Genomic DNA, 18,510 nt, shown 5'->3' with positions numbered 1-18,510 from the left:
CGCTGAGTACGAAGTAGAAAGTGCTTTGTGTAAGCAGTTCCAAGTCGTAGGTGATGTATGAGTGTATCGATACTTTGTATCTTTAGCTACAATTCTCAAAGAATAGCTTATTGGGGCGACCAGCTATCTTCAAGGTGGGGAAGAAAGTATCTTCTGTCAATGAATCCGCGCGGATTTGGTATCACGTGGCGTGAATGAAGGTAAAGGACACGTCTAAACGTAATACTCACGGAATGCGTTTCGTGTAAAACATGACTACTTTTTGCTACGCTCATGGCGTGCTTGCAGCCGTTTCGCTGGCTTCACTTGTACGAACCTTGATACTACGAGACGTGAATGAACGAAGAACACAAAGTTTGGGCGCAAATACGACAATGAAGTCATGTACGGCATATTTGACGTCCGCCTCGTAACATTAGGCTTATTTTCAAATGACACATCAATCATTATTATTCATTATTCATTCGTACTTCGCCTATGATTGATTCCCAGTGTAAGTAGGATCTGCCACTATTTTTTGTTCTTAGAAACAACTTAAATGCCAAAGCGAGACCCTCAATTACAACGTGACATTGGGGTATTTTACCGATTTGCGGCCATATTGTAACAATACAGTAATAGTGCGGTATTAACAAATACTTCAAATGTCTGCAGTATTACCAAACCATTCCTTTTTCTATCGCTCGTATAGTACCTCAGCCACTCTGTTACATCAAACGCCCATCCCCCGAGCAATGCTATTTCAGTTTTCCCAAGTTTAGGTTGCAAGACAACATTAGGCCGTGACGATTGCACGGTAATATTTGAGGAAAAAAATCATGTGCCATGTTCGCGTACCTTCGCCAGAATTAGAATTGGTGCGAGCACAATGAGCGAGAAAGAAGGAGCAGTACTAATACCGTTCCGTGGGCGGCCCCGTATTGAATTCACTTGATAAACTACCCTGCTAGGTGGTTTCGAACCTTTGTTCTCTTGACCCGTGCTGACTTATGTATTCGTGATATTAGGCATATATCTTTTCTGTAAAACACGGATGTGGAATGCGAACTCAAAAATCTCAAATTCTCGAGGTTTACGGAGCGATACTCATGAACGAAGAGCCTTTTCTTCGATATTATACACTTCCGCCGGACAGTGAACAACTCACTTTGTCTTTTTTCTGTTTTCTTGTGACATGACTCCTTCGTATTTCATAGCTAGGTAATTCTAAAACATTTGCTTCGCCACATGGTTTCATATATAGAGTACATTTCATGTTTTAAATGCGTTCCACATCGCTTGTACATCCTTTCTAGTTACGGTTCATAACAGACTTGTGTTGCAATAATTATTTAGCCATCAATGTAAAAAATTGATCACAACCTACTTTTTGTTTAGTTTGTAGTCTACCCCAAAAACGTCACGAAACAATCAGCATGTGATCATATGAAGTAGCTTGTGAAAGCTTGAAGCCAGTGAACAAGAACTTGAAATATGCGTTCTCATGCCATTGATTGTAACTACAAAATTGTTTATTGTACACTTCAGACAATACTGCGCACAGCACGCATATCTGATATGTGCGTTCTTTCCTTCACTCTTATTCTATACGCAAGCGCGCGCACACTGGTCCTTGAGCTTATGATGATGCCTGCCAGCCGTGAACGTTCGCGCGCACTCATTCTGGCGTGGAAGTCGTTGTTGACGTGTCTTCCACAAACTCGGGCGGCTTGTACGTGTCAGCGAAGTCCCTGAGCGGGAACTCGTGCAACGCCTGCTTCTCCAGAAGTTCGTGCGAGCCCCCGGCGCTCTCCGGAGTTCGGGCCGCGGCTTGCCGCACGCGAGGGTCGCTGCTGAACAGGCTTGGAATCCTGTCAAGCGGAAGAAGCTTTGTCTCGGGCAACAAAAATATCAGCACCAGTAGTGAAACGCCTGCTGAGGCACCAGCCACCGCGAAGTACACAACCTGGAAAAGTGGGAACACCAGTCATGGCGTCACATTAAGACGAAAAATTTTTATCTCTTGTACTCACGCCTGTGCTATCATGCCCCGATAAGTTCTAGCTCTACTGTCCCCCCTAACACTATCTCATGAATTGTGTGAATACCGAGAGATAGTAAAAATAACAACAACAAAGCAAACAAAAAGAACCTGACTGATCCTCCTAAAAGGAATTGGTATGACACGGATGTGAAACGTGTTTTTACAGTAATAGTTGAGCGTTTGTTACACACTGTTTCAGCGACAACAAATGTAAAAGTAACATTAAGAGCGACAAGCAGGTCGACAAGCAAAAAGCACGCACGAAATTAGCATAGACAAGACAAGCGCGGAATAACAACTTTCACAGCGCGACAATTGAAGAGCGCTGTTAAAACGAAGACGCATTCAACGAGCGCACAAGTATACAAACAACAAGCACGAACAACTGTCACAATTATTCCTGCGTCGTGTGTCAGTAGCGTGCTCCTTTCACAAACGGGACTGTGGTCGCGTACGTAGTGACCTTCGTCCTCTTCCTGTTTACGAGTCTTTTTATAGACTGCCTCTCTGTGGAGGCGGCACTTCGTGGTGGCGCCGACCTTATAGTGCGCCCATCGCAAACCAACATCTCGCGCCATCTCGGAATTGATAACTAAAATGCGCTTAATTTTCGAAGTTCTGAGAACTGCGAAATGGTTTGATTGATTGATTGATTGATTTGTGGGGTTTAACGTCCCAAAACCACCATTTGATTATGAGAGACGCCGTAGTGGAGGGCTCCAGAAATTTTGACCACCTGGGGTTCTTTAACGTGTGCGAAATGGTTTAAGATGCATATAAATGGCTTGATGTTAGCATTACTGTCAACGTACGCTTTGTGGCGTATTCATTAGCGCCACGCGCTGAGAATCGAGAACTTGCTGGTTTGGTTGCCTGCTTCAGATGCTTACCTTCAGGTTCTATTTTTTTTTGACACGTCACTTTTGTGACGAAAGTACGTTGGTGGAGCCGTGGTGGACTCCGGCACAAAACACTTTCATGGTAAAATTACAGGGTCGCGAAACTTGGGACCGAAAACGTCAGAAAACTATTACCAGAGGCATCAACGCCAGCGTACGATTTAAGCGCGACTAGGTGAGGAGGGGAAAAACAACCAACACTAAAAACTCAATATGAGTTTTATTCGAATAGTCGTAATTTATTACATGTAAACATTGACTATAAACGTATTTTAGAACGCATCTCAGACCTGGCAATCTGGTTAAGTGCCTCAGTTTTCCATCGAGTGCCATAATTGGGGAGGGGGGCGTAACCAAGCAATCTGCCATCTCAACTTGTGTTTAGTTCGGCGTGTTCTTTGGTTCGGCGCATTGCCAGTTAAACTAGGCATCGCTCGCTTTCGTCGTGGTTTAGTGCGTACCTCAGCATACCTTCCGTAGTTTACATATTTTGTAAGTTCTGTTTACTGGTGTGACAATTCAGAGCTCAAGTATATCACAGATTTTGTAGATAGCCACTCCTGTGACCACCGATTGCTTTCGGTGGCGCACAGCCGGAGTGACATCGTCTTTGGTGACGGTGAACGTGACACGCCAAGCAACGAGACGATGTACTCTACGGCTGTCAAAGTTATATTGGATTGGTTTGGGGCAATCGAGCAACTAGAGTATTTAAACTATTATGCTATTGTGCTCGTGAACAGTTGTCTCGCAACTACCCGTGCAAAGTTTCTCGTGCATATTGTAAGTACGTTCATTGGCTAATAAAATAACTTATCTTCCTCAACTTTTTTTTATTTTCTCTCCCGCATGCAACTAGCAAGGCACAATTAGGGCGCAATAAAAGCACGTAATAATAACGAGCGTAAAAGGTCAGCAACTAAAGAAACTTCAATTTTGCGCCATATAGACAAAATGCGCGATGTCGCTACCGCTACTGGTTTTATTGTCTTATTTTTTTATTTTTGTTTGCTGTTACTTGTCCTTTTCTCACGTAGAAAATGACAGTGGCAACGCGCCGCTGACTACTGAATTCGTGGGCTATAGGTTACGCAACCATTTTGCTTATACTTTGACACATTTGTGTTAAGAAAGACATGACAGAGTCAGTTGAATCGCCACAGGCTCAACCCACTTTGGATTTCACAAAGTATCCTTCCATTTTTAACCATTTCCGAAGAAAGGAACACTATGTCGAGGAAATATCGGCCTTCTCTCATACGCCGTTCATCTTTAGCGTTGCAAACATGTAAGCAACAATCAAGTTGCACTTCTTATGACGCATCTCACTTTTTGTGGAGCTTCACACCTCCTTAAAATGTGCATCTTACTGAGAAACGCAAGCACAGCATTGCGAGATCTTGCTATCACTACACCAAGCACAAAAGGTGGCACAGCACTACAACCATAAAGATCGAACTTATAACGTTATCTCTATCTAATTGAAATGGTTGGCAGGCATCCATACACAGTTTAGTGATGGTGTCACAATTTTGAAACAGACGACCACTGCTTCGCAACGCATGTTGCCTGAAGCAACGCATGTGCCTTCGCACATCACGTAGCATTGCAGCACAAGGACGCACAAAAAGAGTGCAAAGGCAGGTTTTCCACGCGGTAGTGTTAAAAAGATTATTCTCACAGAAATTTTGGCGTCGGTGGCAGCGTCGTTGCTTGTGATCAAAAACTTATCTTGTTCATGACTGACATATCGAGAAAGATCCAAATAAATTATATATTAAAATTTTTGGTCGGAGTGAGCATCGAACCAGCGTTGTTTGCGTGGCAAGCAAATGTCCTACTACCCGACCACGTGTCTGCTTGGTAATACTGTGAAAATAGCTTCCACTGTTTGAAAATGGAGTGAAAATTACTTTGACGTTTTGTCAACGCCTTTTATACCTGCATCACAATAAAACATGACATAATGAAGTAATAATGCGCAATACAATCATACAATGCAATCAAGCATGAGAACATGTAATAGTTTAAAGCCGGTCTCCGACTATACAAGGCACAGCCCTATTCTCTTACGGCCACGCAGTGGATGCATGGCAAGTTCGAAAACACTTCGTGCACGAAGTGTTTGAAGTACACACTATAGAGACAAGATATCGCTTCACGTTAAACTCCAAAGGGCGAGGCCTAACGGTCCTACTAACTTTTTTCTGATATATTCTTGAACTTACGGGTGAGGTGGTATCTATTCATTTGCTATATAATAGCTATGGCTCCGTGTTTTTGAATCAATCCAAAAAAAATGCTTTCAGCACCTATAATCCTCGCGACACTTGCGGGTAGGAATCTTGACTATTTAGATTTATTTGGTAAATTTCAATTTTCAGAACATTTGCAATTTTCAAAACGGTTTTTTCAAGCTGAGCAACATCAATTTATAGGAGCGCACCTCAATCACCAGCCGCAACTTCGTGAAGTATGCTTGCGTCTTACAACTAACGTCGGTACTGAGATGTCTGCTCGTATGTATATAGGTTTGGGCGTCCAAACTTTTCAGTTGTCTTCAATTCACTTAGGGTGCTCACATTTTTCGTGTGCAGATACGACATCTAATATTTCCGGGTATCAAGAATAATAGAAATAACACTAGGTCTTTTCATTCTCATTAAAGAAATAAGGGAGGCTGAGAGAAAACAGCCGAGCAGCAGTTTGACTTTCTCCTGCTTTCTCAAAGTTGAAATTTGGAAGTTCACAGGAAGAACAATCAACAGCCTAATAGCATGGTATACAAACAGGAAGTCACAAAGAACTACTGTACGGAAAAGCAGAATCGTAAGTAGCAAATTAACCCCTTTTCAAAGGAAATATAATTCATAGAAACTCAACGCAACAACTAACAATTCGATTTTAGGAGAATTGGGAATTTACGATAAACTCTGATAGGCCCCGAATATGCTCAGACAAATTGCCCCCATCATTCCGAAGGGAATCTTGAGGGCATGCGAGGAGTTTCTTACGCGAGCGTAGAAGACCTAAAAATAGTAATGGCGTAAATAATGACGTGACAAGGATTTGGACCGTAACCTTTTGTTTACACTGATTCCGTCATCGAACAAACGAGACTGAGGCGCGCGCTTCACTACATTTATATATACGTACAAGCGAGCGGACGGGAGATTAATTGATTTGATTGATTTGTGGGGTTTAACGTCCCAAAACCACTATTTGATTATGAGAAACGCCGTAGTGGAGGGCTCCGGAAACTTTGACCACCTGGGGTTCTTTAACGTGCACCCAAATCTGAGTACACGGGCCTACAACATTTCCGCCTCCATCGGAAATGCAGCCGCCACAGCCGGGATTTGATCCCGCGACCTGCGGGTCAGCAGCCGAGTACCTTAGCCACTAGACCACCGTGGCGGGGCACGGACGGGAGAGAGGTGCGCAGACAGGAGAGACAGCGATTGGCGAGAGAACCCCCACCGAGCTCCCGCGATGCGAGCGCCCTCACACGCCAGAGCAGCACTTTTGGGACGTTAAACCCTACATATCAATTATCATCATCATCAACATCATCATCAGCCTGTCTACGTCCACTGCAGGACAAAGGCCTCTCCCATGTTCCGCCAGTTAACCCGGTCCTGTGCTTGCTGTTGCCAATTTATACCCGCAAACTTCTTAATCTCATCTGCCCACCTAACCTTCTGTCTCCCCCTACCCCGCTTCCCTTCTCTGGGAATCTAGTTGGTGACCCTTAATGACCAGCGGTTATCCTGTCTACGTGCTACATGCCCGGCCCATGTCCATTTCCTCTTCTTTATTGCAGCTATGATATCCTTAACTCCCGTTTGTCCCCTAATCCACTCTACTCTCTTCTTGTCTCTTAAGGTTACACCTACCATTTTTCTTTACATTGCTCGCTGCGTCGTCCTCAATTTAAGTTGAACCCTCTTTGTGAGTCTCCAGGTTTCTGCTCCGTAGCTAAGTACCGGCAAGATACAGCTGTTATATACCTTCCTCTTGAGGAACAGTGGCAATCTACTTGTCATAATTTGAGAGTGCCTGCCGAATGTGCTCCACCCCATTCTTATTCTTCTAGTTACTTCAATCTCGTGGTTAGGCTCTGCGGTTATTACCTGCCCTAAGTAGACATAGTCTTTTACAACTTCAAGTGCACTATTACCTATCGAAAAGCGCTGCTCCTTTCCAAGATTGTTGTACATTACTTTCGTTTTCTGCAGATTAATTTTAAGACCCACCTTTCTGCTCTCCTTGTCTAACTCCGTAATCATGAGTTTCAATTCGTCCCCTGAGTTACTCAGCAATGCAATGTCATCGGCGAAGCGCAGGTTACTGAGGTACTCTCCATTAACTCTTATCCCTAACTGTTCCCGTTCTAGGCTTCTGAAAACGTCCTGTAAGCACGCAGTGAATAGCATTGGGGAGATTGTGTCCCCCTGCCTTACACCCTTCTTTATTGGTATTCTGTTGCTTTTTTTATGAAGCACTATGGTAGCAGTTGATCCCCTGTAGATTTCTTCCAGAATGTTTATATATATTTCATCTACGCCCTGATTCCGCAGTGTCTGCATGACGGCTGATATTTCTACTGAATCAAACGCCTTCTCGTAATCTATGAAGGCTATGTATAGTGGTTGGTTATACTCTGAGCATTTCTCTATTACCTGATTGATAGTATGAATGTGGTCAATTGTTGAGTAGCCTGTTCTAAATCCTGCTTGTTCCTTTGGTTTATTGAATTCTAATGTTTTCTTTACTCTGCTAGCAATTACCTTTCTAAATAGCTTGTATACTACAGAGAGCAAGCTGATCGGCCTGTAATTCTTCAAGTCCTTGTCATCTCCTTTCTTATGTATTACGATGATGTTAGCGTTCTTCCAAGACTCTGGTACTTTTCCCGTCAGGAGACACCTCGTAAATAGAGTGGATAGTTTTTATAACACAATCTGTCCTCCATCTTTCAGCAGATCTGATGTTACTTGATCCTCACCAACAGCTGTGCCTCTGTGCATGCTCTCCAAAGCTTTTCTGACTTCTTCTATCATTACCGGTGGGGTGTCGTCTGGGTTACTGCTAGTTCTTATAGTATTAAGGTCGTGGTTGTCTCGGCTATTGTACAGATCTCTGTAAAACTCCTCCGCTATTTTAACTATCCTATCCATATTAGTAGTTAATTTGCCTTCTTTGTCCCTTAGTGCATACATTCGCCTTTTGCCTATCCCAAGTTTCCTCTTCACTGCTTTGACGCTTCCTCCGTTTTTCAGAGCGTGCTCAATTCTCTCCATGTTATACCTTCTTACATCGCATACTTTACGTCTATTAATCAGCTTCGAAAGCTCTGCCAGTTCTATTTTGTCTGTTGTACTTGACACTTTCATGATTTGACGCTTCTTGATTAGGTTCTTCGTTTCCTGGGAAAGCTTGCTGGTGTCCTGTCTAGCTACCCTGCCTCCAACTTCCACTGCACACTCCGTGATGATACTCGTCAGATTATCATTCATTGTATCTACGCTAAGGTTGGTTTCCTCGCTAAGAGCAGAGTACCTGTTCTGCAGTGACACTCTGAATTCCTGTACTTTCCCTCTCAGTGCTAGCTCATTGATTGGCTTCTTGCGTATCAGTTTCTGTCGTTCCTTCTTCAAGTCTAGGCGGATTCGAGCCCGTACTATTCTATGGTCACTGCATCTTACCTTGCCAACCACTTCCACATCCTGCACGACTCCTGGGTGTGCAGTCATTATAAAGTCTATTTCGTTCTTATTTACGCCATTAGGGCTCCTCCATGTCCACTTGCGGTTTTCTCGTTTTCGGTAGAAGGTATTCAAAATACGCAGATTATTGCGTTCTGCGAATTCTACTAGTAGCTCTCCTCTGGCGTTTCTAGTGCCGATGCCATAATCTCCTACTGCCTGGTCTCCAGCCTGCTTCTTCCCTACCTTTGCATTAAAGTCGCCCATCACTATAGTATACTGTGTTTTCACCTTACTCATTGCCGATTCCACGTCTTCATAGAAGCTTTCAACTGAAGCATCATCATGGCTGGATGTAGGCGCGTAAGCCTGTACTACCTTCATTTTGTATCTCTTATTCAGTTTAATTACAATGCCTACCACCCTTTCATTAATGCTATAGTAATCCTCTATTTTGCCAGCTATGTTTCTGTGAATTAGGAACCCTACTCCCAGTTCTCTTCTGTCTGCCAAGCCCCGATAGCAAATGACGTGCCCATTCTGTAGCACAGTATAGGCCTCATCTGTCCTCCTAACCTCACTCAGCCCTATTATATCCCATTTAATGCCTTCTAGCTCCTCGAATAATACAGCTAGACTTCCCTCACTAGATAACGTTCTAACGTTAAACGTTGCTAAGTTCAAGTTCCAATGGTGGCCTGTCCGTATCCAGAGATTCCTAGCACCCTCTGCTGCTTTGCAGATCTGACCACCGCCGTGGTCAGTTGCTCCGCAGCTGGTGGGGACTGAGGGTCGTGAGTTAATTGACGAATGCCTACGGGAGGGGGTGGCCAGATACTGCACCAGGGTGGCAAATCCTTCTCTGGTGAGATCATCGGTGCGTACCGGCTTCAAGCCGGTACGATCAGACAGTAACATATCAATCACTCCTCTCCATTCCCACCCAGCTACTCCACCCACGCCACCTGAAGTTGGTTGCAAGGGGTGATGATAAGCGCGCCCCCGCAGCTGTTGCTATGGCAGAGGGAGCAAAAGCGGAAAGATATAACTTGGCGGCTCGCGGACGCATGACAGAGCCTCACTAAGTATTTCATCAAATATAAAGCTCTGATAACCCTAAGCATTTCGCGTAGCGCAGTGCTCTCAAGACCTCTGAACCACTCGAACACGAGCGCTTGAGTTCGTGTGGTTCAGACTTCGTCTTTTGAGTGGTGTGTTATAACGTAGAAATGAAATTGGCCTCGAAGACATAGCGTGTCGCCACCTACGTAGTGACGGCACTCATAGGAAGTTGGGTGGTCTTGTCTACTAGAACGCCGCATTTCCTGCGCTTTCGCTGTGCACACCGTGCGCGCTTCCCTTCGCTTTGAAGCTCAGTGCTCAAAGAAGTGGTAAGACCTTCTAATACGGGCAAGCTAACTACGAATCGGTGCATCTGGTGGCGTACTCGTGTCTAATGTGCATCGTAAAATCGCGACAAAGAACCCGTGCAGCCATGGGGGACAATGCAAGAGGTGTCACAAAATATAAGCTGCCGTCATACACAGCTACTACGCAGCAAGGGAAGCGCACGCATCCTATCTGTGACGTCAAAACAATAGCAGCACTCTCCTCTCTAGCGGAGGCCCTCATGGCCAAAACGCATTCAGCCTTGCAATAAAATTGAAACAGCAGAGTGAGCCATTTCAGTGATTGTGAGGCAAGTGTGGCCTCTCTATTGACTGAAAACGAGGAAGACGGCGTTACCTGATAGGTATCCGAGCGCATGGACCAGCGAAACAGGAAGAACAAGGCCCGGACCCCACTGTACAAAAAGCCAGCCAGAAGACCGTGGCGCCGGGGTGGGAGTAGCTCGGTGCACAATAGAAAGGACACGGGCCCCACTCCCACAGAATTGGCGAGGACGGAACAAAGGGCAGCACACATCACGGCCCGCTCGAAGGTGGCGTTCTCAGTAAGCGACTCGGCGTATATTGTGCGGCTGACGAGATAGGCACTCATCCACAGAATTACTGTCAGGATGACCGAGGAGGTGTAGAGCAGGAACCGCCGACCGAGGCTGTCCATTAAGAATATGATGCCCGGCATGATGGAAATCTGGAAGATGGCCATTATGAGGTCCTTTTGGCCGAAGAAGATGTCGTTGCTGCCCACAAGGTGGAGCTCTCGGAATTTCCGCACCTGGACACGCGTTAAGTAGAACAGCGGTTCAAAACATACACTAATAAAATGTAAAATTCTCATTAGTTAAGTCACGCCCCGCCGCGGTGGTCTAGTGGGTAAGGTACTCGGCTGCTGACCCGCAGATCGCGGGTTCGATTCCCGGCTGCGGCGGCTGCATTTCCGATGGAGGCGGAAATGTTGTAGGCCCGTGTGCTCAGATTTGGGCGCACGTTAAAGAACCCCAGGTGGTCGAAATTTCCGGAGCCCTCCACTACGGCGTCTCTCATAATCATTTGGTGGTTTGGGGACGTTAAACCCTACAAATCAATCAATCAATCATTAGTTAAGTCACGAAAAAATTGTTTCAGTGCCACCTGTGCGTATGAACGTAAAACAGCCAACAGCCGCCATTTCGCATGAGCAGTGCTGTGTGTTTGGCCAGCGTGCATACTTCATGGATCACACAAAATGTTCACACCAAATTGAAACGTCTACCTCATGTTTATGCTTCGTTTATTGCCATAGCAATAATATTGAAACTCTTGGCTGAATTTTGCCGTCGGCGGTGACATCGCCGTCAATGTCATGCACCGTATATGTATACTTATCTGTATAAGTTAAAACGCAAAAAAAGAAAAAATCTAAAAAAACACTCCGCCATGCAGGATCGAACGTGAGACCCCTGCGTCGAAAAAGCAAGGCTTAACCACAGAACCACCCTGAAAAACGGTCTTGAATATTCAAACGGCAAGCAATTTATGCCTATCACTTACCGCTGCTGTGTTTGCGGCCTCACCAGAAAGATGGCGCAATGAGCGCACGTCGTCACATCGCACAGCGGCGCCCTCTCTAATCTCCCTTATCTCGCGGTGGCGAGAATGGGAGGATCTTACGTCTTGGATGGCCTCGGGCTTTACGTTGAACGATTCTGCTGTAGTTATGGGGCGCACAAAGGTCACTGCAATTATTGCAGTCTCCGTTCGGGAAAACCGCGCAATTTACAGACTCAGCGAAGTAACAAATAAGACGTTTATTCGCGTGTATCGGTACCCGGTGAGTACGTTCCCTGTGTAATTTGTGCGCGAGAAACGCGGGGCACGTTTCGATTTGCTTTTCATTTTGCGCGCGACCTTTCAAATTGTTCCTGTCGCGTTCATCGCTTCGCCTTTGCGGCAAAGGTGTGACTTTTCTTCAAACGCAGAAGTGCCGCATTCCTCCGTACTTTGTTATTTCTTTTTATGGACAATGATGACGTATCCCATTATCACTCGAACACTCAAAGGCTTTTTACATTGTTGTGGGTGCTTCTGCCACTCGTCTCTGAGGTAACCTGCGACTCATATCTTCAGAATATAAATATAGATAAAGAAATACCTTAGTGCCACTCCAATACCAAAGCAACAAAGTAAAATTCTGAACACTTGAGATATTCAAAAATGGCAACTCACAATACATTTTGAAAACAAATCCATGCAATTTTGATTTACATTTAAATATACGAATGTGCTTTATACACAAAGCAAGCCACTCGTAACGACCACTTCTAGTTGTCAAGTACTGAAATAGATAGATAGATAGATAGATAGATAGATAGATAGATAGATAGATAGATAGATAGATAGATAGATAGATAGATAGATAGATAGATAGATAGATAGATAGATAGATAGATAGATAGATAGATAGATAGATAGATAGATAGATAGATAGATAGATAGATAGATAGATAGATAGATAGATAGATAGATAGATAGATAGATAGACTTAGCAATGGCACCTATCTTTAGTACAACAGCGTTGAATCTAGGCCATTACTTCAAAATAAAATAAGCATTGTTAGGTGTCATCTTACTCCCGATGGTCCTCCAAGTGTGCGCAACCAGAACACAAATATAGCGCAAACCATGGCCTTGCATGGTGTTCGGATGCGCTGTACGCGGATTGCCGAGATGGCGCACTGGTCACCTGTCACAGCGATGCCTAGCAGATCGTAGGCGTGCTGTGCCTCTGTCAAGCGGTCGACCTGCACCAAAGCACGTGGCGAATCCTTCAAGAAATTGAGTTCAGTTATCCCGAATTCTACAATTACATAGTTAAAAGGTGTTATTATGGCTGTTGGCAATTGAAACAGTAAAAGATCCCTGTTTGGTAGCGAAATATTTATTAGCACTACAAGGAATTGAGTCGGGAGCCATAAAACAAGAGCATACAGAAATTATTGAAAAAGTGATCTCTACCTAGTGAGACACAGATAATACCGACTTCTCGGTATTGCGTGAAGTAAGTGACTACCGGTTTGGGTTCGCGATAATACTACAATATTTATGGAGAAAAGATACATTTTCACTGAATGTCGTTACATTAAGAATTTATCGCCAGCTGCGCGGCCGCATCATTGTGGTAAACTGTTGCTTAACATTGTTAACTGTTAAGCCGTGTTGTCACGGTGTTAAATTTTACCCGGGCTACTCAATGTAGAGCACTTACGTAGCCAGTGTTGTCGTATGCCATCGTCGTCTCATGTAGCTTGCAGTAAGCTAGCAAAATCGCATACAGCATAGTCCTGTGTAGCATTCTGAGTATTCGCTTTAGCACTAAGCAGAAGGTTGTTTCCTCGTGTCGGCTTCACGGACAACGAAACTTGAAACTATGATGGAAAAATACTTATGACTAATATGTACAATCAGGTCACAAATATTCAACAGCTCACAGAGAGCATTACGGCCGTCGTCTCAATAGTGACATCATCCGTTATTCACACTGGACTAACACCGGCGCAAGAACCCGCTTTAAGCTCAGTCGTAGAGAGGGAGACTGTCGATGCGCCAAAAGCAATGACAAGCACTACGTGCAACCCGGAACCTTGAAGCCCTGCCGGGGAGCCTATAAGGTCATACAGCGCGAGCTCAGCGTGCATAGAACTTCTTAGGCGATCGTGATGGCCAGCGCACCGATAACACTTCGGCAGTTGAATTGCGGGGCTTTCGGTCGTAAACGCCGAGCTTTAGATTACACGATTCAAAATTCTCAATCTAAACCCACTATTCTAGCCACCCAGAAAACGGGCGTGGCAGCAAAGCTCTCCGGTTTTTCTACGTACGTATAATAGAATTTCATCACTGCGCGCTTCTCTCGTCACGGCACGTTTGGTATATAGGTGTCTAACTGCCATTAAAATACTTTTAAATTTCCAAGCAATCTCTTATACGTTTGTCAAAATTTTAACAAAAAAGCGATCACAACAAACATATATTTTGGATGTCTATAGGCCCCCACGAGATAAGGCCCAAGCTGTAGCCAAACACTTAGATAAAGCCACTAAATAAGTGAACCGAGCACTGCTTGTGGTGCTTGGTGATTTTTAATGCTCAGCACTCAGCTTGGGGCTATCCTAAATGCGAAAAGAAAGGCTCAAAACGCTGGAAGACCACTCAAGACCTTGTTTACACCCTTCCTAACAACCCAGAACACCCCACTCGCATAGGGAACACCGTAAGTTGTGACACTTCAGATGACCTGACATTTATTAGAAATAATTTCAAAATCACCTAGGACATTTCAGTATTGAATGAATGTAGGGAAGTAGTCCCTATACTTTATTCACAATGATCTTCCCCGGTGATTTTAAGCGCACAAGACCTAAAGTAATGCACACTAGATGGAAAATATTTCGGTTGATATATGATCAGTGCGAGCCCACTGCAATTGCAAGCCTCTACGAGTGGGTGTCCACGCTTGTGCCAGATGGAAAAGTGCCACTTTCGAGGTAATGCAGACGAGGATGATCTGACTACAGAGGCCAAATGAATTCGAAATCTTCACAAGTGGTGGCTAATAAAAAAGCCCAATAAAAGCCTCCCTAAACTAACTGCCCAGCTCGAACAAGACATTGAGCAATATTCACAACAGCTAAGCCAAGAACACTAGCAACAGCTTTCCTATCACCTCAAATCAACAGGCATCTAGATTATAAAAGTACGTAGTTTTTGCCTAAACACCCCATCGATTCTAACCACAATAAAACAGCGTCGCAGAAAAACCTTCAGATTATTACACGCTCCTTTGCGGGCAACAACAGTGTGAACATAAAGGAACTTTAAGATCGATACATTATTCTCTATACATATCTTCCCGCGCCTTCCACTAACAAAGGAAAAAACAACGAAGAATTGGATCGACAATTTATAAAGTGTGAAGTTCAAGCGGTGTTAGTTAAATGAAAACCACGTCAGCCTGTGGTGAGAACAATGTCATCAATAAAATGTTACGCACTCTAAATGACTACTCGACAAAACCCTTCAATACCCACTGAACAACTGCATCCTATCTACCATATGGAAGTATGCCAAAGTAATTTTTATACCTAAACTTAGCAAGAAATTAGACTTGGTAAATATTTGCCCCATTTTTCTAACCTTATGCGTAGTCAAGCTTAAGGAGCATTTCATTTTAGACAAACTAAACGAGTACGCAAAAAGAGAGGGGCTTTTCCCCCATAGAGTGATCGGTTTCTGTCTAATCTGTCTACGCAAGATATCATGTGGCAGATAAAGCGTGATAAGGTAGATCCGGGTCCCATTAGAGCCACATGCACCATTCTTATGCTGGACGTGAGCAAGACTTTAGGCAACGTGTCCCGCGCGCTGATCCTTGCCAATCTGACACAAATGAATGCAGGAAAGTGCATATATACCAACATTCCCTGTTTTCTTAGAAATAGAGCTGAGGATGTTCATATTGGACATATTAGGAGCGGATATTTTCAATGAAGAACCAGCAACACCTTTCAGGGCGCAGTGTTTTCCCCCGTCCTATTTATTATTACTGTGCGAGCTCTCCCTCCTTTTCTCACTAAAACTCCTTACATAGAGCACTCCATTTACATGGATGACATCACCATCTGGACCGACAATGGTTCGGATGGTGACATCACAGACGCTCAACAGGAGGCCGCAAATGTCGTACAAAATTTCGTTAAGCAAAACGATCTTGCGCGCTCTGCCCAAGACCTTGAAATTCTAGTAATCCGCGATAAATCTCACAAAACTTGTGCTGCAGGGGACTCTGCGTTTCTTATTTGCATGAAAAAAGATAGACTGCTCCAATTTGTGTAAGCGAAACGAGTGCTAGGAACGTTACAACAAAATTATACGCATAATTCAGAAGCGATAGCGTGGTTGCAAGCCACGGACCACCACATATGTGGCCTGCTCCGGTGCGTAGCCAAGAGATATCATGGCATAAAGGAGGCATACTTATCTCGACTGACCACAGCCTTCTTGATCAGCCGCATTGTGTACTGCCCGTGCTATCGTTTCCGACTCTCTGACAAAGAAAAGAAATAATAGTGTAATACGCATGCACTGTAAGCAAAAATGTACCCAGCTGGGAGCAATCGGAGGATGATGAACCTGCTCTGCTCTGGTGGCCTCACTCAAACCAGATTGTACCGGAGCAAATACATTTGTTTTCCACTGTTTTCCTCAGGTGGGCGCTGGACCAACGAAACCGGAGGAAAACGAGGTCAATGCTCTGAATTCGCTCTTGTGGTTGCACCTAAATCGCTCCGTCACATCGCCTTTGCCCCAGTGGATGCTCCCCAATGGCTGCGGCTCATCGCTCAACGGCATCCATTGGCTTTTCAAGGAGTGACGTCGGCAGCCTCACCACCGGGAGGCCGTTTCCCACAGACCAACATGGCATAGGCCAAGCCGGTGGAGTGAGGATTGTGCGAAGTATTCAGTCGCGTTCTCGAAAGAGAAATCGTTCTGTGTACCTTCTAGGTACCACAAATGACTACAAGCAGCAAGGAAGACTGTCATAGACCGAACGGAGTTGTTGCAACTATAGCCTTGTGATGGTTCCGCGCAGTGAACGCCTTATTGTGATATCACGAGTGTTGAGCGGCTCGGTCATCGCTGGTGCGGCGAAAGAGAGGTGAGTGAGCTCTTCTTCAAATATCTGTGCTAATCTTCTCAGGTTTTTCCAAGATTGAGAAACATTGGTTTGATACCAAACTGGTTATCAATGATAAGCAAGTTTTACAGGATGTAAGTAAAACAGTAGAAATTGTGACAGCGCGTTGTTTGGACCACGTCTATTTTTTTTTCTAACACAACTGCGGCAATATTACTATCAGCATCGACATTGATAAAATGAATTGCTGATGCTGTCATAAAGAGCACAAAAATTCGCTCATATTAGTGAAAAAAAAAGCTTTCAAATGTTTCAGCGGAAGTAGAGCTATCAATTTGGAAATATATGGAAAACGCTCACCAGTTTTTAAGTTTGTTAACGTCAAGGAGATGCGCTTTCATTACCTAGCTGCTATCTCACACCGGAGCACATGCGATCTACTTCTAGATATAAAATGCTCGTTCTGTCTTTTTGTGTGTTTGTGTGTTAGGCTGGTTTAAGAAGCTAGTTGTTCTTGTGTACTCGCTGACTGTATAGAATTTAGTGAGTACCCGTGGTTTCAGTTCCCTCAGTTTTCTTGCCTCTGGCGTGATTTGCACTTTTCATGTATAATTGTTTTCCAAAATTTTGCGGGAAGCAATCAGTAGAACCCTTGCATCGTCAATGAAGCTGATGAATAACCCTTTGGCGATGTTGAACAGCTGTTCCCGGTGGCCACACTTTCGTCGTTTGTCGTGCATCTTTTCGCAGCATTCTGGCCTTTATTTCAAAGCGCTGCACTTGACACTTGAGTGCTGTGGACTTTATGTAACCTGCTAGAGCTCTGTGAAAAAATTACACAGTAAGTCTACAGTGCTTGCTTCAGATTTTTGAATTCCTTAATGTAACCGACGTGTAACGCGAGCGGTACAGAATAAATAAATAGGTGAGCAAAACACTTAAAAAAGGCTAATGCACCTCACTGAAATTCAGTGCAGATGAAGTGAGGTCATTTTGAAAATAATTCGTAGGTGCCCAGCTAAAGCTCCGGATAGTCAGAGTGAAATACCTGTGCAAAATGCTCCGGAGTTGCATTTGCACGTAATCACTTCGGCAAGCCAGAGCCAAAGGCCGGAAAAAATTCTCCGGCGATGCCACGCATTCGCTCCAGCTTGCCGATGTAAAATACCAGTGGAAAAGTTCTCCGGATGTGCCGCACTATTTCCTCTGGCCATCTAAAGTAAACACTTGGCTCCGGAGGCCCAGACCGAAAATTTCTCCGAGTAAGGGGGACGCTAGAGGACAAGCGTTTTCCTCCCACCTCGAAACTTTTTTTTACAGTGTGTCTTACAAATCGGCCATAGGTCTCCCTAGACATGCACGTTCCGACCGATTACTATAGACTTAGGTATTTATACCATTTTCGGTGAGCTCACTGAGGCGCAAAAAGTGCGCAAGTAGCCTGTTTCTTATTTACTGAAGTGGGTAGAGGTGTTCTTGAGAGACTAGGCAATAACCTAGTGATGAGCTGGGCGGGGCGGACTACGCTATCACAGGTGATTAGACACCACCTTGTGGTTAAGCCCCTGCCTAATAACATGCTACCGGGCCGACATCATGGAAGGCAGTCTGCCAGAGCGATAGACCATGAGATGTACAAAAAAACCCACTTTGTCACGTACGTGGAAGCGGCTAAACGAAATGACCAATGGTATTTGCAGCAAGATCGGGCTACAGGTAGCAGCACAGTCCCGCGCAAGTGTGGATAGGTGGTCGGCGGCGTGCATACAAATACACGCAGCGGCGCTTCGTTGCGTGCAGT

General features: G+C 44.6%; 1 protein-coding gene across 1 annotated transcript in view; it reads right to left on the bottom strand.

Moving 5' to 3' along the window:
- Positions 1-1,657: 1,657 nt before the first annotated feature.
- The window catches only part of LOC142802996 (solute carrier family 2, facilitated glucose transporter member 8-like), a 32,176-nt gene continuing 15,323 nt past the window's right edge, over positions 1,658-18,510 (bottom strand). The window contains exons 4-6 of the mRNA XM_075888088.1: positions 12,646-12,816; positions 10,377-10,811; positions 1,658-1,945 (exon numbers count right to left, since the gene is read on the bottom strand). Coding sequence (XP_075744203.1) covers positions 1,658-1,945; positions 10,377-10,811; positions 12,646-12,816 — 894 coding nt within the window. The remainder of the gene's footprint in view (positions 1,946-10,376; positions 10,812-12,645; positions 12,817-18,510) is intronic.

Source organism: Rhipicephalus microplus, chromosome 3, assembly GCF_043290135.1.
Source record: "Rhipicephalus microplus isolate Deutch F79 chromosome 3, USDA_Rmic, whole genome shotgun sequence".
NCBI classification, from domain to species: domain Eukaryota; kingdom Metazoa; phylum Arthropoda; class Arachnida; order Ixodida; family Ixodidae; genus Rhipicephalus; species Rhipicephalus microplus.
The sequence above is the reverse complement of the archived record's forward strand: the minus strand, read 5'-3'. Positions and strand labels throughout refer to the sequence as shown.